Here is a 25,726-nt window from a genome sequence, read left to right on the forward strand (position 1 = left end):
TACAAGGGGAACCAGAGAGACGAAAGGACATTTAAGAGAGAGGTATTTTTCCTGTTATGTGAATCAAAATGGGTTCTTTCCATTTATAATGATATCTAATCCTGGAGCCCAAAACGTATTAAAAGTTGGAATTCAACTTAGAGCCTAAAACCCATTAAAAGTTGGAGCGTAGCCTCGCCATGTGTTGTTTTTCTGGTTAATGCCCATTCACGCAGGCTGGTGTAGCAAAGCAAGCAATGTCAAATAATTCAAGAGGTAGAAGTGTGCAAGTCTGATATAAATCCAACCCAAACCTTTCCTTACCCTAAAAGAAGTCTTGCCACACTGCTGTGCTTGGAAGCCTTTCAGGAACTTTTCAAATGTGACAGTTTCTCTTGCCTGTTTTGAGGCCACCTATTTTCTCGTGACAGGAAAAAAAATCCACTTCCGCTGAAATCTGGTAGCTGCTTAAGGAACTCGGGCATCATTTGCTTCATCCAGACTAAACATACACACACTGATCCCTCCTTTATTATCCTGTTGTCTCGCAGCCAGCCTGTTTCCACACACATTTAATAACTTGCTTTTGTGCCTTCCTTCACAAGGCAGCCATCTGGGAACTCGAGATGGAAGGAACTTTCGGACAAACAGAGTGGGCAAATGAAATTTGCATTTTGTGTATAGGAACTCGCTTCGAGCCCAAAGAAATCGAGCGAGAACTCGGATGTTATTTTAGCGCTAACAGTGGTTTGACAGTGTTGTTTTTGCTTCAGCCTTTGGTAAGTCCGCTTAAGCTTTTATGCAGATGAATGATAACCTATATGCCCTGCTCAGTGCTCCACCTTTACTTGCTTTCATTCCACTCGTCAGCGCAGCATGCGGCGTGCCTACTCACCCCGCTGCTCGTGTTATTGCTAATGTTCGTCTGTTGCTGAGTGGTCTTTGCCTCTGATGGACTATATGTCCTTGATTTCTGATTCTTCCACGGAGAGTGACTTCACCAGCTCTTGAAATGACAGCTAATTGAGCCTCGTTTTCTGGCGGAGTGCTGCTAGATGACGCCCTAAGATTCCTCCTTTCTGCCCGCCTGTGAAATTGTTCGGCATAATCAAAAGAAAATTGTAGAGCTGCGAGACAGGAGATGTCAAAAGAAACAGTGAGGCAGGCTAGGTCACTGACAGGCGCTTTACCTCGCTTGCTTGGCCACCCCCTGCTCCCCCCACTACTTCTTTTTTTCCCTTTTCCTCAGGCTTTAGGGCTGAAGTAGACCATTTAAGTAGACAACGCAAAGAGAAAATTCAATGGAAGCTGAGAAGAAGGGCCAGAGGTGGCTTTGGGTTTGAGAGGCGTTCCGTGATCTTCATTTGGATTGGCTGAAAGGGTCAGATAGGCGCATGACAGGTCATTCAATGATATTAATGTTTGCTTGTCAGCGAGTTGTCTGCGGTATCTGCTGCTCTCACAGGAGAATAGGACTTTTTGTTTGTGCTCACAAGGTGATGGTCAGTCAGGTGTTTGTTTGAGATGTTGTAAGGTTATAAATGGCCTCATGTTCAAGCCTGCAGTGGGACATTGCCGGATAGTGCCCCTGAGTTGTTGTCTGTTTGGACAAGCGATGGGAATATGGAAGATGTAGTTATGCCAGATGGAGATCAGGAGATTTTAGTATACTAGATTAGCATTGGTGAGCCTCTGAAGCAGTGTTTTTCAATGTAGTCCCTGAGGGCCACCAGATTTTTGCTCTTTTCCAGCTCCCAAAGCGCCTGTATCAAGCCATTAAGAACACTGAACTGAACCTAGTACAGGAGTGCTGGGAGCTAGGTTAGAGGAAAAATGTGAACCATCTGGTGGGTCCCAAAGACTGGGTTGAGAAACACTATTCATGAGAGACTGTGACACAGGCTCTGTTCCTTTCATCTAGTCTTGAGTCCAATGTGGATTTTCAGACCTTTCCAAACATATTTGCTATTGTATAGGTTATGAGTTTGGCCCATACCACATGCTTGTAGAATGAAAAGAGACTATAAACTAGGGGCAGAGAACTCTAAGAACTTGAGCTAGAGTTCTGGGCATGTTCTTCTATAACCTATAAGGCTGGCCTTTTTATGAAAACAGGTCTATTCTAAGGGACTGAAAGTGAAGATGAGAACTTCACAGTAAACAAAAATTAGAGATTGGAAGTGGGAGGAACTTTCCTTTTTGATCCTCTTCCCAAAATTTTGTTATTTTTTAACTCAATTTTCTGAATGCTAGCGACTAGAGATGGGGACTTGTCACATTTTGACTGACTCGAAATTTAAGTAGGACTCGCCCTTACTTGACTTGCAACTTGACTCGGACTTGAGACTTAAGACTCATGAAATTTCAGCCTCAGTCATTACTACAATGCCGTCTTCCTGCATCTCACAGTGGAATTGAGCGGTTTGATACAGCTTCAAATAATTAGCCTTTCATTACAGAAAAAGCCTTCAGTTGGATAGACAGAATGAAGCTCTACTTGCATTAAATGCAGCTTTTACAGGAAAGAGAACAACTGGAAATAGTTGGTTAGCTTGGATGGCAAGTATACTAGCTAGCACAGTAACCACTGTAGCTGTTGTAGCTAATTTAGCTGAAGTTTTAGTAAGTTGCAGATCACATTTCTTTAAAACATACTAAAACTTTAGCTAGATTAACTATTACACTAGCAAACTAGCATCATTGCTATACGAACTACAGCCTAAACTATTTCAAGCTGTTTTGCCAAACCTTGTCAGGTTGTTAGTAAGGGTTTATTTTTGTACAGTGCAATACCTGCAACAAATAACGAGACTAAAGCCAGATTCTCTACTAAAGACGAGACTCGACCTACACTCGAACCTCACTGACTCGAGGCTTGACTTGGGCTCACATGAAGCCACTTGATAACATCTTTGTTTGATGAATTTGTGCTTTGTATCATTTGTGATTGTTTTGGAAAGCTGAGATGCAGGAAAGGATTTTGTGCAACACCATTACTAGGTTTAAAAGCACATTACAATGCATTTTTATCCCACACACAGCTTATGTTTATGCTTATTCTCTTTTTATATGGACTTTGCTATAGCTTTGCATGTTACATTCAGTGGTGAGTTCAGCAGGTTACCGTTGGCAGTTGATATAGCAGAGTATGCATACTCCAAAGTGGACAGACATCGATTGTCATCCACTGATGTTAAGAATGTGAAATGTGTAATGCTGTTTCTGTCCGAGAAGACAAGATGGTGAGTATGGAGAGAGGAAGGGACTGATTAAGTGAAGGGAGTGCATGAATGAGTATCTACCTACTGTTTCAGTCTTACTTGGTTGCACTAATCACTCAAATAATCAGTAGAGTGTCAGGATGTTACAAGCAGTAACTGTTTCAGCCCAGTGGGTCACTGTGTTCCAGCTTACTTTCCATTTTCAGGCAAAAAAAGTGGAGCTGCTGCAGGGGTGATAGGGAGGGAAGATGGGGGAGGGACTTGGGGGGCATAATGAACTGCATATTTGGCCGGAATAAAGGAACAAAAGAAAAGATGTTCCAGATTGGCGGCTTGGACGCTGGCCCAGCGTGTGCATTGGCTCGGAGGAAATGGAGATCCGTGTCCGATGATGGGTTGCCGTAAATGCGAAACGGCCCTTCCCTCCAAAATCGCTCCCCGCCTTCCACAGCGAGTTATCCATTCCGTTGGCCCTCACTGCGCTTTAGCCAGCATGATCTGAGTGATCAAGTGGCTTTAGCTGCAATCAGCCAACCCACAAACACATTTACACTTCTGCTGGCATTATCCTAGCAGCGTGCTTCAGCACGGTTAACGTCCCCAACAGAAGTGTTCTCTCAAACACTCAAACATACATGAACGAAGCAAACATGGCTTGGCGCCCAGCTGCGTGGAGCCATTTCCTTTTCTTTCTTTTCTTTGAGAAGAGACGGGTTTGAGGGTGCATGTGTGTGTGTTATTTGAAATATAAGCTGCACACTTCATCACAAATTCTCTTAAATATGTCAGACTGAACGGCGTCAAAACCTTCTTATCTCTGCTGTGATGCGCAGGATTTTTTCCCAAGGACTTTGCATTTTTAGCTTCCTCAGATTCACTTTATCAAAGAATTTGGCTGAGGGGGGTGATGGAGGGAAGGAGAGATGGAGGGAGAGAGGAGAAGAGATGGAATTGGAGAAAAATAAAATAAAAGCTTGGTTTTGTCTCTCGCCACTGACATTCAGAGAACCAAATGGCTCCAGAGAAGGGAATGATGTCCAAGCAGAATAAGGCTTCAGAATTTCATGTCCCTTTCCTGAGTTCTGGGCACAATGTGGTACAGGGGATGAAAGGCTGGTGTAGTTAAATATTTGCATGGCCATCAGCTTTGTGGTGGAGACAAAAAGAAACAGCGCGTTCTGGACAGTGGCAATGCCATTCTGCTTTGAATTAGCGCAACATCTGAGAAAGGAACGGCCACATGAAGACCTCCAGTGCAGTTTACACAAATCATTATCAAAAGGGAAGTTTGCCATCATCAGAGAACAAGACACAGTGGTTTATACACTAAACATTTGTTGACTTGATATATTTCAGAAGAAAGGCTGAGGACGTCAGTGTTTCATGGGAAAAGAAAAAAGAAAAAGCTCTGATTGTCTTTTGCAGAGGCCTTTAAATCCAGACATTAAAATCTAGTTTGGGTTCCTATATTTTGTAATCAGTGGTAGGCATGGCACTTGGTGGCCATTTAGTTAAATCAACAGTTAGTTAACTATGAGCGATTACAAAATCTAGGACTGGAAACTGGATTCAAGGCCTGGATTTGAAGACCTTTGGTCTATTACAACGGGCAAGTGCTTCTCAATGGCACTAATTTGCTGCAAACTGTGTGAAAACAGTAGTGTTATATGTTCATAGCATTTCACTGTGCAAGATGATTCTTTGCCAAATTCCACAGCAGACTGTGGGCTATCATGTATGCTCACTTGTGCTACATGCAAGAATATGCAAAGATTTTCTGACAGTGGGTCTACTATGCCAGAAAATGACTGCTTTCTGCTAGTGTCATCCATCAGCTTCACTTTCACTATCACCATAGCCACTGCCATCTACTTGCATTTGGCACAAGCTGTGCGTCTTCCCATGATGCACTGCTGTTGGAGCAGCACTCACATTTTAGCCAGATATTTTAGGCACCTAAAAATAAGACAAATGGTTTATCTTAGTTTTTGTATTCTCTGCATTTTGAAATCATTAAAAACTAGCAAATAGCTCATAAGGAATTTAGTAACCACAAAAAGTGCTAAACAAATCTTATATTTTAGATTCTTTAAAATTGCCCCCCTTTACCTTGATGCACACGTTTGGCATGCCTGAAGGTGTGTTCTGACCATGCTAACTTTTAAGTTGTATGTGAACAGTTATTAACAGTGAATAACAGTGATTGCTAACACTCTTGTCTTGCAGTGTCGACGGTGCCAGACAATGTGGTGTCCACCATGTTCCCCAGACGGACCACAACTACTATCAGCAGCACCACCAGCAGCACACATCGGGGCAATGCTGATGTGACAGCCACAGCGGACCCCAGGCAGGGCAAGGGGGTGTTGGATCCGGTCATGGAGCATCCCGGGACCATGGACCCCACAATTTCCAGCCTTCCCCCCTCCAGCAGACGCTTCTGTGAGAGCACAGAGATCAGGGACATCGTCTGGCCACAGACACACAGGGGGGTGACTGTGGAGCGACCATGTCCAAAAGGAACCAAAGGTGTGTATGTGTGTGTGTGTGAGAGAGAGAGACTTATGTAAGAAGAAATGTGAAAAAAAATGTTACATTTACTTCTTCTGATTTCACTTGAGGCCACCATATACCACCGAGGCTGGAATTAGCTTCGCAGGTGTCCATTTAACACTGTAGGACTTCATTTAACACTAGTGATTTGCTGTGTTTTTGTCCAGGCTAGAGTGGGGGGTTTGTATGTTGCTGTGACAGCTTGTCAGTAGATTAGGCTAGTGTTTCTCAATTCTTGGCACCCCCCCCTGCACACTGTGCAGTTTTGTATTTTCCTGCACCTGTTCTTCAGTGGCCTAACTGTCTAAGACAGAGGCTTTAAATTTCAGACCTTTCAGTCCAGTTTCCAGTCCTGGATTTTGAAATCACTCGTAGTTAACTAAACTGTGGCTAATTGGCCACCTAGTGTCATATCTATCAGTGAATACAAATTCCAGGACCCCAGAGATGCCATGGTCAAAAAGGTTGTCAACTATTTGAGCATTATCGGCAACATTTCTAGGGGTTAGTATAGCGCAACAGCTATTGGATAACACTGAAAATTACTAATGCTTGTGCATAAATCTGTAACATGATTAATTTGTAAAGTACTCTCAATACAAGCGTCTACCAAATGTATAAATGTAATGCAAATGAAATGTAATGACAGTAACTAATAATCAAGTCACTGAGTTAAACAGGTTAGAACAGGAAGACTGTCCAGTGCTGAGTAGACTCTATGGCTGGAGCTGGGAAACACTGGATTGCATGATGCACCTTTGACTGTTCATTTGATTTCAACGGACATTTTTTGGAGGGGATTGGCTTTGAAACAGTAGTTTAGACGGTGGGTTTGGACAGTGACTGTGTTATTTTTGCTCCTCTTCACCCTCTCTCTCTCTCTGCTTCTTCATGGTCAGGTATTGCCTCGTTCCTCTGCACAGCCACAAGTGGCACCTGGAACCCAAAAGGGCCAGATCTCAGCAACTGCACTTCCCACTGGGTCACTCAGGTGGCACAAAAGGTCAGTAACGTTTTTTTTTTTCTGTGCATCTTTCATGTAGTAATATTTAAAAAATTTTTAAATGATTTTTTAAAATATTGATACCAGTTATATTGTTTTTCTATTCTGCATTTATGGCATTTTCCTTTGGTTTCAATGTCAAAAAAGAACAAAAATGGTTTTTGAAAAGAATTTTGACAAGAATTGGCAAAGAATTGAACTACAAGTCAGAAATAATAAGTACAAAATCACAGCTAGTTTTGTTATTGTTATTGAGTTATAGGGCTAAACCCCACCAGTGCACTTGCAAACATTGAGTATTTCTCTAAACACAGCATTCCTATCAAAATGTTGTTTAGGTAATGATGTAGACTGTGGAATCTACATTATATAATGCAAAATTCATATGGACATATAACCTACATATAGTCATATTCATATAAAATTACAGTCTGCTTTAACAACCAATGAATTGAAAATTGTAAAAGGATTTAATATTGCCTATAATGACATGTATTAAACATATTATTTGTATTTATGCATAAAACAGCAAGGTTTCCTTTTGCAACAGCTTTTTAAAAACATTTAATTCAGGCATTCTAAATGGGAGCTTGCTCTGTTATTTGACGCCAACAAGTATTTATTTAACCTTCAGTCTGTTACACACCAGAGATTTACTCCTCAGGCCAAGTTTGTGTTGCAAATTGTCACAAAGTTTATCAACATGGCTTCCCACTTCCCCCGTTCCAAACCCCCTCATTTACCCAACCTGTAATTTGTGTCCCCGTAATCACACATTTGGTTCTAAATTGGGTCAGATCCGGAGTGGAGAGAACGCGGCAAATCTGGCCAATGAACTGGCCCGACACACACAGGGCCCCGTGTTCGCGGGAGATGTCAGCTCTTCCGTCCGGCTCATGGAGCAGCTGGTGGACATTCTGGATGCTCAGCTTCAGGAGCTCAGGCCCAGCGAGAAGGACTCGGCCGGACGCAGCTTTAACAAGGTACACAAGCATAATTGCAACAAAACAACCTACAGCCTATGGGTTTTATGAATAAGTGAAAATGTTCCGCGTTGTCCTTGTACAATAATGTTAAAGGGTATCTAGTCATATTATGACTATATGACTATTTCCCATATTTCAGCCTCTCTTAGTATTACTTGTAGATGCATTTCATTGCAGTTTTATAGTTTTGAGTTCTGCTAATTTTATTTTCAGTGTTCAAATGTTTTTTGGGCATTGATGATGGACCTTAAGTTACTATATAGAGGAATTTCTGTTTAAGTATTAAAATTTTGGGGACAACTTGCTTTCTAAAATGCCTTTGATAGAAATGAATGATTTTTCACACATGTAAGTATCTGTGGTAGTAATAGTGACAGTACTATTTCAGGAATAATGCCAAACCTGGTGTGTTTTATGCCCTTGTTGTGATGTCAGCACTCATCAGTACTCAAACCTTCCAGGTTTTTGGGCCATATTTGGGACAATTTGAATTTTTACGTTTAACAATAGTTTGGAAAAGAAAGCTGTCAAATCATTATTTTGGGCAAAATACCAAGCAAGAATACACCCAAAGGATAGCTGTTATATGTTAACAAATCCTTCCCAATTCAACTGAATCCAGGTGAATCCAATTGAAAAGTCAATTTTAAATCAAATTTGTACATTTCAAAAAAGTGCGTTGGCTCCCCATGCGCTTCTGCATGGTAGCGTGATGTTTGGGTGCAGAACAGTTCCTGCTTGCCTCTGTGTGGCTAAGCCCCATTCACAACACCTACCAACCCTTATGGAACCCTGGAGCCCTATACAATTCGGAATTTGTGGATTTCCTGATCCCAATTGCCCCTGCGGTTCCCAAAGCTCATTTTCCTGCCACTGCGGAATTCAGCCAGGCCGCCTGGATTCCCTGAACAATGACCCAACCCGTGCTTGTTTGACTTTTTCAGAAAAAAGCAGAATCCCTTTTCTTCTCTCTCTTTTGAGAAGGCTTTCTTTCTCTTTCCACTGGAGAAGACCACTCCCTCTTGCCTGCCTCTGCCTGTAGGAATTATAGCAGGCCCCTGTGGCCCCAGGGCTTCTTCTTCTTCAAGCCCCCCACTGATTCTGCTCCAGCTCACCTCCCCTGTAATTACAGCGTTAGCGCATCCGACTCACCTGCTGCCGCAGATGTAAAAAGCTGCCCGCTAATGGCCAGGAACCGTCTTAAAAAAAGCAGAGGGAAGGAGCGGCGGCCCCTTCAGGAGCATAATTGCCCTCCTGGACGCGGCTCTGGCCGGGCTGTGTGGCAGAGGGAGATATTTTCACAGGAGAAGCTCTACAGGAGCCCAAGAGGCCACAGATATCCAACATGAAGGATTGGATGGTGGTGGGCTTAGCAGAGAATGGGAAAAAAAAATGACAGACTCATACGGCCTCAAGGCCGGCTCTCAGTGCTCCGCTCTCACTGCTGAAAGCGCCGGTCTGGAGTAAAGGAAATGAAGTAGGTGTAATTTTGTGAAGGAATTTTTTTTTCAAAGGCAGGGCAAGTTTTCCTTTCTTCTTCTGCACACCGCACCTCTGCAGGATTGGTCTGGAGTGAACCTATTAGCCAGTGAATGTCCTTATACTTGCAAAATCTATAGAAAGAAAGAGAGAGAGACAGAAAGTCAGAGAGAGAGAGAGAGAGAGAGAGAGGAAAAAAGAGAAGGGCACTTTGTTTTGATGGAGCGAGCCCGAAAACGATCATATCGCCAGATAGCACAATTATCCTGACCATCAAATACAAATGACCTCCTCCAGCTCAATGGATTGAGTTTAATGGATTTTCGGGCTTCATTTGAATGCACGGTCCACTACTTGCATCTCCGTGTTTTTTTTTTCCTTGCTCTCTCTCTCCGTGTGCGATTCAGCAGTGCTGGTGTTTTAGTTATGTAAGCTGGTGATGTATTCCAAAGACACTTTTAATTGAAGCGGGGGAAATGGGCTGGCCAGGCTGCTTCCATTTCTGCTCGGCTTCGGCCGGCCGTGCTGATGCTCTGATTACACACTCCAAACCACACGAGTGTGTGCCGGAATGTGGCACCTTGATGTTCCTTTGATGATGCAGCCGCCGGTTTCATACGCTCTTATGTCTTATAACTGTGTGTGTGTATGTGAGGAAGGGTGGTATGTATGTATGTGTGTGTTTGTGTGTGTATTATTCTTGGTCTTTTCTGTTTCTCTGTACTTGTTTGTGTGCGTGTGGGCTTTTATCTTTGGATCCAAGCATCAAAACATGAGAAAAGATGCACTGTGCCTATGTGAACCCTTCTAACGCAGTCTGTGTATGCGTGTGTGCTTTTGTTTTCTAAATAAGTGTCAAAAGAAGGAAACACATTCAGGACCTGTATAAACTCTACTAACCTCTAATTTCTAACCTTGTGTGTCTGTGTGTGAGGACATCATACGATTTTGTATAAGGACCTTTTTGCTGGTCTTTACTTGGGCATGTGCCGTTTTCACCATGAATTCATTTTTTTGGAAAATCTGAAAGAGCACAACGATTGCCTTTTGAAGAATGAGGTTAAGCTTAGGGTTTAGGTGTTGGTGTAGTATTTCTTGGCTACAGTTATACAAAAATCAATGGAAGTCCTCACATGTAATGTAAGACAAACTTGTGTGTGTAAATGTGTGTGGATGAGGATGAGTGTGAACATCACGGCCTGACTGATAGGAAAATTATGCCACCAATACTGATATTAAGGAGCTAAAACTTCTGAAAACTGATAATAACAGCCATATCATATTTAAAAATAAAACAGACAATAGTTTCTAGGGAAGCACCAAAATTGCAAGTATCGGAAATTTTTGGCCAAAAATGGTCCAAAGTGGCACTTGAAAGATAAAAACAACTGAAAATATTTGGACCAAAGAAACAATAAAGTGTCAAAATTTAAGATATTACAAATAATTTAACAATAGTAATGAAAATGAGAAATGATGATTCAAGATGCTGTTTGTTTCTTTCATTCTTGCATTTAGCATGTTCAAACAGTTTGAGCAGCAGCAGATCAACAGTGAAAATGTCAGCATGGAGCTATATAGTTAAATGATTCCTTGCGGCCTGACTGACTTTTATATATATATATATACTATAAGAATTGATTAGCCAAACCAGTTACTAGATGATGACTACAATTCATACTGGCCTTAAGTAAAGCTGTTTTTGTAGGTTAACAGTGACTTATTATTCTGAAAGTTCCTTAACTTTTTAATATATATTTTTTTACAAGTTTTACTGAAACATCCCTGGCTAGCCAGGCTAACCTAGCATATTTTGCACTGTTTGAATGTTGCAGTATCTGTGCTAATTTTGAACATGCTGGTCATGACCACTAATCATTTAAGACAAATTTTAATAGGATGTATAGGATGAACTGGTATACTGTCCAGTACTAGTTGTGAAATAAGGTCAAATATGACTGTTAATGCTCACTTGTCACATGTATTAAACTTAAACAGCAGACACTCTCAAAGTATTAAAAAACATAAATATTACATCACAGAAGGCGGAGCTTCTCGTAGTTCTTAGTGTTTTTTGTGAATTAGCTCTGTTAGTTTCTCATCTTTGATTAGGTCTTTTCACATAAAGGTACTTGTGTTATATTGTGTTATTGTTATGCAGTCAATAACATAGTTCTGTTGTTTTAACCATGATGGTGATTTGTGTTCAGATTAATCAGTTTTAATCTGTAACTAAAGTAAACCATCTATAGATAGTCATATGCAAAGGTTTGAGCGCCCCTGGTCAAATTATGTTATGTTTGTTTTCTAAGTGAGAATAAGTTACACATCCACACAGGATAGAATAAAATGTGGCCTGTGCAAATAGTTATGGCACATTTTATGTTTTATGTTTAATTTTTTTCAATATGTTTGGAATTGAGCACTAAAATTTGCAGAAAATGTCATATTTAAGTTTGTTCCTTATAGAGGACATGAACCATCTGGGTAAAGGCAACCCAGACTTTTTCATAAGACATTACAGGCATCTTATTATTACTATATAAAACAGGATGCTGCATTTGTTGACAATATCGATATATCCATGGCCAGTTTTAGCCTCCAGCAATGTATCTGTCAGGCCTCAGAGTGTATCCTGACCTTTCCTCTTTCTCTGTATGTGTGTGTGCTCTTGTTTCTCTAAATAAGCGTCAAAAGCGAGAGAAGACATGCAGGGCCTATATGAAGGTACATACACGCTGCATCCTGCTTCCTGTTACCCCGCTTCGCTGCATGCAGCTTCTCCGTCTGTCTGGTTGTCTGTCTGGCCGGCTGTGTGTCTGTCTGTGTTTCTGTCTGCGTGTCTGCGGGACGCTCTCTGCTGGATTCTGACTAATTCTTTAGGCACTTGTTAGCGTCTCTGCCTTTGTCTGCCTGGCTGCTGCTCTTTTCTTTTCCCTTCCCCACTGCCTCCCTCTCTCCCTCTCTCCTTCTCTCTCTCTCTCTCTCTCTCTCTCTCTCGCTCACTCTCTCTCTACTCCCTTGCATGCTCTTCCTCCTTTACCTTTCATCTCTTTCCCCTCCCCCCCATGCCTTCGCGCTCTCCTCACTACTTTCATACTCTAGCTCTTTCTTCACTCTCTCTCCTCTCTCTCTGTGTCTCTCTGTATTTCTCGCCCTCTTGCTTCTCTTACAGTCTCCCTAATTTTCTATATCTCCCCGCTCTCTCTGTGCTCACCTGTTTTTCTTCCTTCTTTCTCATGCATTCTCCTCCTTCTCTTGCTCCCTCTCCTACTTTTCTCCTCCTTTGCACCTCCTCCGTCCCTCAGCACTTGAGTATTGTATGAGTAATTGCCTTTCCTACAGATGTAATTGCACCCCCCCTTTTGAGTGCCAGTGGTTTGATCAAAGCGGCTCACTTTTTCACCTTCGTCAACTTCCACCACTCCTACCTCCCGGATGCTGGAGGTCACACGCCATCGTGTGATGGAGTCATTTTCTCCATTAGTGCATTTGTGTTTATATCCGATATATGTCCCTCCCTCAAATACCTGTTTTGCACCAGGGTGCATTCTTTTCAACACACTCTGCTGGAAAACTCCCAGCCTGCTGCCACGTGAGGCTCTTTTTTGACTGGGGTTTATTTATGTGATAAAGCGTTTTTTTTTTCTTCTTTTTTTTACCTCCTCCTTTTTGTCTGCCAAGAGAAATAGGCCAACGTCGGGCTGTTTCACGTGCCAACTTCCTCGAGTGTGCGCTATGATCCGCCTTTTTCAAAGTCCCTCTCCATTCAAACGCCTGTTTTAGCATTGACAAAACCAGTCTCAAATTAAGAACGCCCTGAGCGCTCAGTTCTCATGCAGAATATCCAGCTCGTCTGCCACAGGTGTGCTTAAATTCAGAGCAGTCTTTAATGACCTCTGCCCAGAAATGAACTTTAGAGTTATTGTCAATTTGCTATACATTAGATTTATATCATATCACCTATTTAAATGTTACACTTTATATGGATAGCCCCCTGTAGATGTTTAGTAGATGCGTACCACACCTTTAACTTGCATTTAAGCTCCTCAGCTTTTTCTATCCACAGACCTAACATTCACTCTAATCTTATTCTCAACCCAGAACCTAGTCCTAACCCTAACCCTGGTCCTAACCCTAACCCTAACCCTAACACTTTTTGTCAATATCTGTAGCGTATTTATGGGGACTATTCAAATAAAATAGGACCAAATGTATTTACATTACATTACATTACATAAGTTATATTCTTTATCAGTAGATTTTTTTTTTGCTTGTTTTGATGTCAAGAAATGGCAAAAATGATGAAAAAAACATGTAAAGGATGATTTTCCTTCCACACAAACTGTACACAGCAGTAACTTTTCATCAGACTGAAGTCATAATAAAATCTCTTTGTCTACTTAAAAACACAAACATGATACAGAAAGTTTAGAATCTGCATTTCAATGTAATCTCCCCACTTGTTTCAATGAGAAATAGTTAATATAAGATTACACTATGCTTTTGTTATTGCAAGCAATTCCTTTGACTTGAGAGCGCTATTCAGAGCACAGTTTAATCATGCAGTTTAATCAACAGCTAGATTGGTCATGCCCACCACTACCAAAATAAATAAAGCCATGGCTGGGTCTAGAGTGCACAGTCGATGGTTTGTATTGTTTTGCCAGATGATACTAAAACACAGTTAGCTCATTACCGCTGTGGCTACTGTTACATTGTGCTGACGGTATAAAAGTGCTGGTGTGACTTTTTGTTTGTCAACAGTGCAGTTGCTGCTGTTAGTGATAGTGCAGTACAGGTTGTTTTCTGGTGCAGATCCAGGGAATACAGTATCAAACTGCACAGCAGTGTTTCTCCCAGCTTCAATGTATTTGATTCAACCCGTAAAGAGCTTAAAGATGAACTAATGTGAAACAGTTACAGAACCACTCAAAGGTCTGGATACACTGTGACAGGGTTTTCTATATTTTTATTATTATTACACAAAGAATAATAGAGAAATCATCAGATATAGAACAACGCATATGAAATTATCTAGTGACCATTTAGCCCTATTTGCCATGATGCAGCTTTACATCAGTGAAGAACCATGACTATTAGAGCGTGGCCTTTATTGTTAGAGACATAAACATTGAAACAGTCAAAGAAATGAGAAAAAAACACCTGTGCACCCCTATTGGATTTCTAATATTATGTTTGTGCTAAGCTAACTCTGGTGCACATAAATCTTTTTGGCCATTCTAGATTACACATGGACATTTATAGCCTGTAAATGACATTTAAACCTTTACATGTCACATTTTTACAGTAATTCTTTCAGTAAAGAGCCCTACTATACAGCTCTCACAACTGTTTTCAACAACTGAATGGAACCTGGTTAAAGTGCAGCTCGTATTCGCCGTCAGTAAGGACAGTTTTTTCCCAAGAAATGAATCCCACCCCTTTCAAATCAATATGTGATTGTTTGATTCCACTGTCAGTTCCTAATTATGTCAGTAGTTGATCTAACCTGTAAGGTCTTCTGTCCAGATCCTGAAGTCCAGTAGGTGAGCTTTCTTGACTGTCTGCCTAGATACCACAGGGGTAAAAAAAATTCTGACTGGGCAGATTCCACTGGGCATTTCAAGATCTTAATCATTTTCTTTCCCACCAAAAATGAATAATGAAATAAAAAATAATACCTCAATTCTTGCAGTCCTTAAATACAACAAGCATGAAGATTCTATAAAATCAGAATGAGCTAAAAATGACATGTATTTTTTCGTTCTTAGAAATCACTAGGCCTTTTCTAAAGGCCGAGAAGGCCCTAAGAGTTCCCCACTGCTTGAGATTCTTTCAAGCAGCTTCATGACGAACCACCTGAAATGTTTTTTTTTCCAACAAGCTTAAAGAAGTTTCACAAACGTTTATATCTTACTGACCGCAGAAAACTGTTTGTTTTTACTCTCAACATAAATTTGTACATAGACATCAACTTCACAGTTCATTTTGTCTTAGAAACAAATATTTAAATGTCTTTAAGGTTATGAAAAATAGATATCCAATCAGGTGTCCAAACTTTTGACTGGTATTGTATTCCAGGGAAAGCGCTAAAGTGGTCCGATCAGTGGCGGAAGGTTAATCTGAGTCGTCTCTAGGTTATGGTGGGCACATTGCAGCTGAGAGCGGAAATAAAAAGCGGTAAAGTGGCAAGCGTTATTGTGCTTATTGGCGGTGACAGAGCGGTGGAAGAGCTTGCCGTCACCATGACATAGCTAATCTTGACTTGTGTGTATCTCAATTCTGTTTTATCTCCAGTAGATCGAGGCCCACTCAGTGGAAACTCGGCAGGCTATCTTCTTTTCTTCTTTAATAGCGAGTCTGGAGTGACACCGTGCAATAAGGACCCACTGTATGGTGTAGCGAGCTGGTCTACAGTGTTTAAATAAGGTTGGGAATGGCCCTGGAACTGTTTAATTCAGTTAGCACTCGCTCCAGGCCTCAGGAAATGAAAGGATTGTGATTAGGAGCGGGAAAGGGAACGTGAACGTCTCCGTCATTTTTTTTTCCCCCCTCCAGTCCGCCGGGCTTCTGCGAACAGATCCCGCCGCCCGATAAGCCCTTTCCCCCTCGCAGGAAAAAGCATACATTCTGAGGGCATTGCGGTCAGATCCTGTTATGGAATGTAATCATAATTGTTCCTTGGAAAACAGGCCGCTTTGTAGGAATAGGCCCACTTTGGCCTAGTGAATGGCAGAAGAATGCCCCATTTATTTGGAAAAGTATTGGGCTAGTTTCCCGCCGCAATTTGCAATAACAATCCCTGTGATGGTTAAATGACAAAGGTAACACACAACACACACACATACACAAACACACGTGCAATTCCAGGCACAAAACCAAGCCCTGTTTGGGCCAAAGACCCACTCTTCAACCCCCTCCCCCCGTTCCGACCCCCAATCATGGTTTTACTTGCTTGTCATGACTTTCATTTGCTCTCGTTACCCCCTCATGTGCCTCATGTATGAAGTCTTTTTCCTTTTTTCTTTTTTTGATCTCCACAAAGGGAAACGGCAAATATCAAGTGCCTGTCATTTCTCTTGTTTCCACGGTTACAGGCCATCGTGGACACGGTGGACAACCTCCTGAGGCCGGAAGCCCTGAAGTCCTGGCAAGACATGAATTCCACGGAGCAAACGCACGCCGCCACCATGTTACTGGATACCCTGGAGGAAGGGGCCTTTGTCCTCGCAGACAACCTGATTGAGCCCGCCGTGGTCAAAGTGCCCGCCGATAATATAAGTGAGTCATTTCATCAGGCATACTGAAGGGAAAAAAGTCGGTGACAAGGCTTTATGTGTGAGATTTGAGACACCTATCAAAGCGTGGTCTGAAAGCTCTTTTACATACAGGTTACAATGTTCTCTCTCGAGCTCATTTCAAAAGAACATGAAACCAAAACCATGTAGATTTGGCAGTTTCACCCTTTAGAGCCAAAGCAAATCTTTTTTAATCTACTTTTCTTCATTAATAACAGGATTCTCCAAAGCTGTTGTTGCATTTATTTAGATACACAAAGAAATAACCATAACTTTGTAAATTTTTAGTTTTGTGTCATAAGCAAACATTTTGAACTTTCAAATGAACACTTTGGTCAGATTTTACGGTTATGCACAAAACTAAACATCAATGCCACTCTTCTTTGAATGAACCCTTTTTCACAGTAGCCATAAAATACAATTTCATTTGTATTTTATTACAAGATTTTTTTTTTCTTTAATAAAGTGAATAAAACATGTCTCATTGGTAATTTATAAAGCTAAAATGAACTAGATTTTCAACTTCATAGGTGAGCAATCAGTTCAACATTTAGAAAAGTATTTTATTGTGGTTGAACACTATTTTTATGGTGTCAGGTATTGCAGGACTGTTTGATATGAGGAAATCTGCAGTTGTGTCATCAGTTTTATCTCAGTTTAACTATCTTTGTGGCAAGGTATGAATCGTTTTCACAGCAAGGGGTTCTCACCCCTCCTCTTTCACCCCTCACTGCTCACTAGCAGCTCAACACAACATTTCACACAGAAGAGCCAACAGTGGCCAGTCCATTTAATTATGTTAATTAAAAAATTCCCAAGTTAATTTCCATTCCACCAGTGAAGTGGCCACAATGGGACTGCAGAAAGAGGTTAAAAAGGTTTTATTAGATGGTGGCTATGGATAAAAAAAAAAATGCACTTTTATTGTTGCTGTGATTTAACAAGTCAGTAATACGCATTTCCACAGTGATTTGAATTACGTTCTGAGTGTTTATGCACTCTCTCTCAGAAACTAACACAGTGCATCCAACAATAAAAGCACCATGAAGCTTATTGGTACAGTTATAGAAAACATAGTAGCTCCAATTTCATAGCTGTTTACCAAATATGGAAGAGATTACCATAAAGGTGAATGCACAGCTAATTGATGAGTTACTTATTAGCTCCATTAGCCTTGTAGCTCCAGTGCAAAGCTAAAGAAGTAAACTTCAGACACCGAACATGTCTTGGCTGATCGCCTACTCTTGGGTTAAGAGGAAAATTGTGTAAATTTGTTTGTTGGCTGAGCCACTGCTTTAATATTCAACGCCTCTCTTTTAGAAGGCTGTGACCCCTTGGACTCTTGTTCTGACCCACCATTGCATCTGAGATATTGTAGATGTTCATTAAAAGTCTGCTGTCAAAGTGCATAAACCCAAATATGACCCTTTCAGAAAGTTCCACGGAATCAGAGGTTGGAGCAAATGATGTTTGCGCTTGTTTTGCAGCTGCCTGTGATGTGAACAGCAGATTTCTCCCGAGTGGTCCAATGCCTCCAGCTTCCAAATTAGCTGGCTTCATTTTATAGTTTTTCACTTTGAATTTGACTTTGAAGCTAACCTCAAGACAGGCTTCTAATCTAGTGTAAACATTTCTCTCTATTACAAATTCAAATAATGTTTTGTCATCATTTGAAGCATTCGCAAGTGTGTAGGAGTAGGTATTCAACGTTGGTGGCAAACAAAGACAATTATTCAGCCTGCAAAGATCTGCACTGTATAGAGACTATAGTCACACTGCTCAGAGTACGCCAGCATTTCTCGAGAGATGCCACATTGGTCACATTAGAGTGGTGGTCACTATTGGTTATATATTAGTGATAATTAAGCAATTATTTTAACCCTTAATTGAGTAATCAAGAGTGTTTAAAAAAGGCCAAGCAATGTAAGTAGACTTAACCAAACAATACAAAAGCATGCAGAGAGGGTGCTTTGTCCAGTGCACATTCAAAAACAAGAACTGACCCATACAAAAACAAACCTAACCCACAGTTCTAGTTCTAGTTCATTTTTCTACCTGCTTGAGAGACGACTGGAACCATCACAGTAATTGTGAGGATGTTTGGTCATTTTATGCTGCTCTAATGTGTCTAATTTGGCTAGTTAGATAGTTAGCTTGGCTTATTGGCTGATATGAAATGATATACTGCACTTTTTAGTTTTTTTTACAAAAAAGTTTATATTTTTGTGTGAAAATGAGCAACAACAGTCATTCTGTCAAGGCTATAGCATACATGTGAATGATGTTAGTGATAGCTTCCCATCTTATATTACCTTAGCAAACTCTTTGCACAGCAATAATTCTGAAAATAGCAATTGACAAATCAACACACCATTCTAGTTTACATTCTTGTGCATGCATCGGTCGTGGTGTAGTGGTTGGTAACTTTACCTTCACCCGGAAGAGTAAAGAATTGGCTAAAATGTTGGCTTCAGCTGCAAAGACAGAAAAGAACACCTCTGAGTACCATTAAGTCTTGATTGTTCTAGCTTTAAGCACCTAAAAATCATAGAACTGGAACTTTCAGTTGGCCAATGGGAACAAGACAGTTCCAGTTTTCTGATGTCTAAGATTCTGGTACTTTCCACAGTGGAGAAGCGTCCAAAGATTTCAAAATATTTTGCTGGGTAAAGAAAAAGTAAGAAGTATTTAAAAGACTTCCTTCAAAGCACTATGTGGGAAAATGTGCATATAAATGAATATGTCCATCACATTCTTACTGTAAAGAGACTTTTATAAGAACCTTTAAAATGCTAATATGTTTGTTTTTTCCGTCGTGCATAAAGTCAGAAGGCATTTAGGCACTCAAAGGGCACAAATCTTTTAATATGTGAATATTTGGTGTATTTTCTTTGCTGTATTGTTTTATGGAGTATAGCAGCTGGATTCTGGTTATGGGAATATTGCTGATTTTCAGTAAATGACAATTGAAAAGTATAAAAAAAAATAACTGAATGTTTATGAAGGAAACTTGGGAGTAAAAGTGTTTGTCTGGGTGTCGTCAGCTTTGCTAGCAGTTTGGAGATTTTTTTTTTTTTTTGCAATCAGTCAAATAATCACGCGTGTTAAAGTAATTAGCCTGACAAATGCTTAATTATTTTGCAAATATCACTCTCTTTTTTTGTTTTGTTTCCTCAGAGGGAGAAAGAGAGAGGGAAAAAGCATTTAGTCAAACCTTTTTGCAGAAGTTAAACCAACATAAAACTGAGTATTCATACATGCAGGGCTGCGAGTGTGATGTCTGTTTAGTTTCAGTCGTCACTAATACATCTGAGTGAGCTGAGAGCAGACTGGAGGGCGAAGGAAGCTGTGCAGCAGTTGTTTTATGGATGTGCTGGAAAAAAAAGGAGTCTTTTTCGGAGGAGGGTTTATTCAGTAGAGGGAGAGGGAGTGAGAGAGAGTGAGAGAGAGAGGGAGAGGGGGGATTTTGAAAGAGAGCGGATTTGCCCGATCCTCAGCGCGCCGGCGGTTTGATTTCTCTACCCCGTTCAGAGAAAAGCCGACACAGGCCTGTGCCAGTAGACTTTATTAGTGATGTGAGCTCATTCATATTAGTCAGCTTTGCGCACTCGACTGTCATTTTGCTGCACAGGCCTTTGGGTTGCCATGGTTCTGCCTTCAACCTTTTCCCTCAATGGCCTTCCAGCCCTTTGATTCCAGAGTCAGCTGCGTGGAAACTCTCATCAAACTCGCATTGAGATCGTGCACCTGTTTTACCCTGGTTTCAATCAGGTCTTTTGAGTCGCGATTGAATATTAAAGCAAGGATAGGGCTAGCAGATATCAGAATTTCAAAACCAGACGCAGACGCTCTATTTGAAAAGCAGATGTGAGGAAAGAGTTACTATCCTCTCGAGTAACGTAGAAATGGATTATCAAAAATCTCTTTATACTTGTTTTTTTAGCTCAAGTATCTCCATATTTTATAATTTATGTGAAATATTTCCCTTGCAATACGTTTTATTTATTATTTAAAAATATATATTTATTTTAGAATTATTGCATTATTAAGTTTTTAAATGTTATTTATCTTAGAAATAATTCAATAGTATTCATTTTAAATGTATGTATATTTATAAATTTGATATATTATTACATGTATTAAATATTTTTATAATTATTATATAATCATATAGAAAAAATGGTTTTAAACATGTAAATTGTATTTATATTTATTTTAGTTTTACTAAGTTAGTAAGTTGTATATTTTATTTATTATTTTAAAAGTAAACAAATTAATATTTATATTTATTTTATTTATATTTATATTTTTTTTATATTTATATTTATTTTATTTATTTATTATATTTATTTTAGTTCTTTAGGGTCCAAACATGGTTTAAACTTCAGTTACTTGTATAGCTGTTTATCATGATTTCATAGTGTTTACTACATAATTCATAGTAGTTGCTGAATAATAAGTCTCAAGATTTATAACATCATAGTACATTTAGGACCTAAGGCATTGTTTATTTAATAAATTCACCTTCTTTTCAGAATTTGCACCAAAGGAATGCAACTGTATGACCATTTCGGCCAATTGTTTTTTTACAGATGACTCATGAAACTTTTTGGGTTTATTACACATTTATGAGCACATAGTAATATTAAAAAAATCAAACACCCCCAGTCAAACTACATACTTTGGCTGATTTTCCAAGGAAATAAGAAAATAAAATAACACATCCTCTACAGAGAACACACTAGTACTCTAAAAGAGATCAAACTGATCAAACCGTCCATTTGCTAAGTTTAACATGTCTGCACAGGTCTCATTTTATTTCACTGGGGTGTGTTAACTTATTTTTACTTGCAAAATCAACACAACATGTAATTAGAGTAGGAGCACCAAAACTTGCATACGGCTTTATCTGCATTCCAGTGTGTGATTGTAGTACATTACATGTTTTTGTTGTAGCCCAACAAAACCCACACCTGATTGAACTACAAAAACAGTAATTAGACCTTAAATAGAGATGAATCACATGTGCCTCTTGGCAGGAATGCAAAAAGAACTTGTATCAGTGCATCTGCTCAGGACAGGAGTCAGGAAACACTTGTTAGATAATAGAACAACTGTTTTGTAACATGCACTGTACTTTAATGGTGCGTTGCTTTATTGTCCAGCCAAGTGCCTGAAAACAGTATTCATTCCTCCTAATAACGCACCCTTCTTGATGGTCTAAACTTTAAGGACCTGTCTAGACAAACTCTTTAATGTTGAGGCAAAAAAGTGGTCTTTTAATCTACTCTTCCCCTCAGAAGTGGGCAGTAACTAGTTTCTCTTTGCTTGAGTTTGATTTTTGTTGGATTTGTACTTTCCTAAGTTTTATCAATGCATATTTTTACTTGAAACCTTTTTTTAAATTACTTTAAGAATAATATATGTAAATTAACTCTTTTTTGATTGGCTACCCTACACACTTAAGAAAGATGGTTCTTCAAGGGTTGTTTGGGAAAGGCAATAGTTCTATACAGAAACATGAAAACTGCTTTGCATGATTGAAGGGTTCTTTGCATCATGAAAGGGTTCTTTAGATTGATGGAGAATGTGCTGTAGATGGTTCTATATAGGACCTTTTGGAAAATGTTATGAACATGCTATATAAAAAGGTGCTATATAGAACTATAGAACACATTCTCCATCGATCTGAAGAATCCTTTCATGATGCAAAGAACCCTTTAATTATGCAAAGGTTTCTATAAAGAACCACTGTCTGTGCTAAAGAACCCTTCAAGAGCGATTTTTTTTTAAGTGTGTTTATTTTACTCAGAAAGCAGCCCAGACAGAAAAATGCCTTATAACTTCAACATGAATGGATGCAGTTAACCTGCAGGCTAAATAGGTGGATATATGCAAATGATATTTTTGTGACATCATGTTTTCGCAGATTAATTTCCATATATGAACTGTATGGACTGGGGGATTCTTCTTTTAAACAGCGTTTACCTATTACATTACTTTTTTTTTTAATGCCATTTTTTCCCGATATAGGCTCTTTAAGATTAATAACTACATAAAAAACGTACAGTTTGAGAGGTTGATTTACTCTACTTCCTCTTCTACTCACTTTTTCTGCCTCCATCTTCACCCATCCATGTCCCTCCACTCCACACACACCTCAAACACATACCACACACTCCTACTTGCCTTTTCTGTCTCTCTCCACTTCTTCATTTGAGGAGCGTAAGATGTGGTAACAATGCAGGCTGGTGCCCGCTGGCTGTACGGCTGACAGAATGTGCCCTGGAGCGCATTAGGGAACTTTTTCTTTTTTTCAAGCCATCCACTCTGTCTCTCTTTTTTTCTTCCCTTCCTTCTTTCTTTCTACTTTCTCTCGCCCCTCTCTCCCTCCCTTCCTCCCTCATTCTTCCTGTGTCTCTCAATGGCAATTAGCATAATTTAGCTCCAACCACAACACAAGGTAAGCGCTCAAGGACTGACTGAAGCGGGTGCCTAAAGAAAAGCGAGAGTGAAGAAGCAAAAGGCAAAAAAATCCCTTATTTCTAACTGCCGAAAAATAGCAGGCTGGAGAGAGAGAGCGAGAGAGAGAGAAAGAGAGAAAGAGAGAGAGACAGCGAGTGTGAACTGTCTGGAGGAGAGAGGAGGGAGCTAGCGCTAATGCTAGCGCCTGACCTCGCTATATTTTCATACATCAAAGGGAGAGTGAAGTGTGAATGGTCTGGAGCGGCGCTCCGTCTGGGCCTCAATCAGCTCAGGCTGAAGCCACAAACTTATCGGCAGCCACAGGGGGAAGCGCAGTAAAAGTGTAGTGATAGGTTTGATCTCGGCTATATTTGACATTCACACGCTAGCAGGTACTCTGGGTATACGTTTGGGTGTGTGAATGTGTGTGTGTGTGTATGTTTTCTTCCAGCGGCTACTCTCCCTGGATAAGTAAACGCTCTGTATCTTTCTTTTCAGCACACAGTGGTGGATGCAGTTATATCCGAGTAATGCTTTACAGGGATTGTGCCTGAAAAAGAGAGTAGGTCAGCATAGCTGTCTCCAAACCTTTCAGGATTGCATTAACAGAAATATATATAATGTATAAATAGATCATTTTATCAACATTCTTGCAACCATGGGACCTCAAATACAGTAAAGGGCAGCTGTCAGGGCAGAGATTAAACCTACGAGTGATTTTCAATGGAGAATCCTCACTAAGACTCACATAATGTGTGTTTACAACCTTAAAATGGATTGATGTTTTCATGGCTTGTCAGTAAACAAGTAGTAAATGTGATTTGCATTCAAATGGTGACACAGTAATCTACAAATATGACAATTTGGTCAAAACAATTAGAAAAAACTCACTTTCACAGTAATGCCAATTTCTGCTAGGGCACCTATGGCATTTCTAGTAGTATGTTAGCACTAAGCCAATGCAATGCACATTTTTGGCTGTATAAATTAGACAGTTCAAGCTTGTAGTAGACATGTCATGTCATACTTGAAGCTTGTAACAGACTTTAACATATATTTTACCTTGTATCTTTCGGTAAAGAGCCTTGTCCTAAAGCTACTCACTCTTTTTCTATTTATAACAACTAACTAAAACCTGTCTGGTGTTCACAGTCAGCGAGTGTTTAGGACCTAGATTGATGTTTTTTTCCTAATGGTCTCACCCATTGTAAATCAAAACATGTTTTGTTGATTCCTAATTTTGTTGGTATTACATTAGACCTTCAGGTCAGCTCCTGATGTCTTAACCAGTGGGAGAGGTACCTTAAGGTACCACATAATGATTCTATTCAAGAAAAATAAGGTACAAATTATAGACATATATTTTTTTAGTTCCCAGAAATCATTAGACCTTTTCTAAAAGTCTAGAAGGCCCTATAGGGTTCTCTTCTAGTAAACACATAAAATATGAATCTTAGGTTGTCACGGTCATTAGTAAATAAATAACAACCAGGTGCCATTTGAGAGTTCACTTCACCTCAAACTTACTTTGCACTGAAAATCAGTGCTCCACTTTAAACTGCCTGCAGTTTCAAACAAGAAAATAAAAATAATCATTTTATTTCACAAAATAAAAGTGTATGTATATTAAATGTAGGTTTGCTTTTCAGTTATGAAGCCTAAGACATGTTATTCAGTATCTATTAGAAAAGTACTATGTAAAGTATGTAGTTGAGAGCAGGGGACTAAGGTATGGACTTGAGATCTGCACTAGTATGAAATTGCACATGCAGCTATAGGACCTAACCCGGCAAAGCCTGACTGGTACTGCTTAATTTGAAAAACCCCTCCCGAACCTGCTTGCGCTGCTGCCGAATGTCTGCATGTATGGCCAGTGTGTCACTGATGAAATGACATGCCAGTCCTCCTGCTATCATAGGTCAAAATACAGTATTGCAAGCATTGTCTTGTACCTGTCTAGTGTGCTTTTTATCTGATGACCAGGTCATAATGTTTCCACAATGAAGACATCCCTAACTAATTTGAAATTTTAAACAGTTCCCCTTAGGCAGGCTTTCTTTTTATTTCTACCGTGGAAAAAGGTCAGCAGTACTTTGTGCATATAGGCAATGCTGAAGAGAGAGAGAGAAGCACGCAGGAGAGAGTGAGCGGAATTTATGTAGGCATATTCTTTCAAATAACACCATATCTACTGCATAATACAGTCATTCATTACAAAACGAACCCTAGCCTGACCTAAGCACGAAGTTGGACGCTAAAACGTCGGCCAGAACCTGGCCTGAATCCCAGATTTTATCAGGCCCCTTTGGGCTTAGCTCAGGTAAATGACCTCTAATGTGAGCTCTTAGAGTCTAGTGGGTTAAACACCATTTAAAAATAACCTCAATATAAACACTCTATCAGCTCCATGGTTCTGCATCTTTGTCTACTAATCAGATTTCCTTTTAAATACTGTAGATTTTGACCTCACTAGATGACCTTGCTTGTCTCTCCTTTATTCTCCCACTTCTTGCAGTGTTGGACGTGTACGTGCTGAGCACTGACGGCCACGTTCAAGACTTCAAGTTCCCACAGAGCAGCAAAGGAGGAGCCACTATCCAGCTCTCCGCCAACACCGTCAAACTCAACAGCAAGAACGGTGAGTGAGGGAATAATGAGGTTTCAGAGGCTTAGTGAAAGGACCTTTTGAAAGGCAACAACTGGTTTAACATGAACTTCAGCTCACAGGATTAGGGGGTG

The 25,726-nt window shown here is 40.1% G+C and overlaps 1 protein-coding gene across 13 annotated transcripts in view; it reads left to right on the forward strand.

Annotated features, from left to right (window-relative positions):
• The window catches only part of LOC118825694 (adhesion G protein-coupled receptor L2-like), a 180,121-nt gene that overhangs the window by 104,551 nt on the left and 49,844 nt on the right, over positions 1-25,726 (forward strand). For 11 of the 13 annotated variants that reach the window (XM_036596446.1, XM_036596449.1, XM_036596447.1 and 8 more), the window contains 6 exons: positions 5,427-5,729; positions 6,653-6,756; positions 7,554-7,739; positions 11,910-11,948; positions 16,322-16,505; positions 25,503-25,625. In XM_036596446.1, coding sequence (XP_036452339.1) covers positions 5,427-5,729; positions 6,653-6,756; positions 7,554-7,739; positions 11,910-11,948; positions 16,322-16,505; positions 25,503-25,625 — 939 coding nt within the window. The remainder of the gene's footprint in view (positions 1-5,426; positions 5,730-6,652; positions 6,757-7,553; positions 7,740-11,909; positions 11,949-16,321; positions 16,506-25,502; positions 25,626-25,726) is intronic. The other 2 variants (XM_036596450.1, XM_036596448.1) reach the window with 1 other exon arrangement.

This window comes from Colossoma macropomum, unplaced genomic scaffold, assembly GCF_904425465.1.
Source record: "Colossoma macropomum unplaced genomic scaffold, Colossoma_macropomum, whole genome shotgun sequence".
NCBI lineage: Eukaryota > Metazoa > Chordata > Actinopteri > Characiformes > Serrasalmidae > Colossoma > Colossoma macropomum.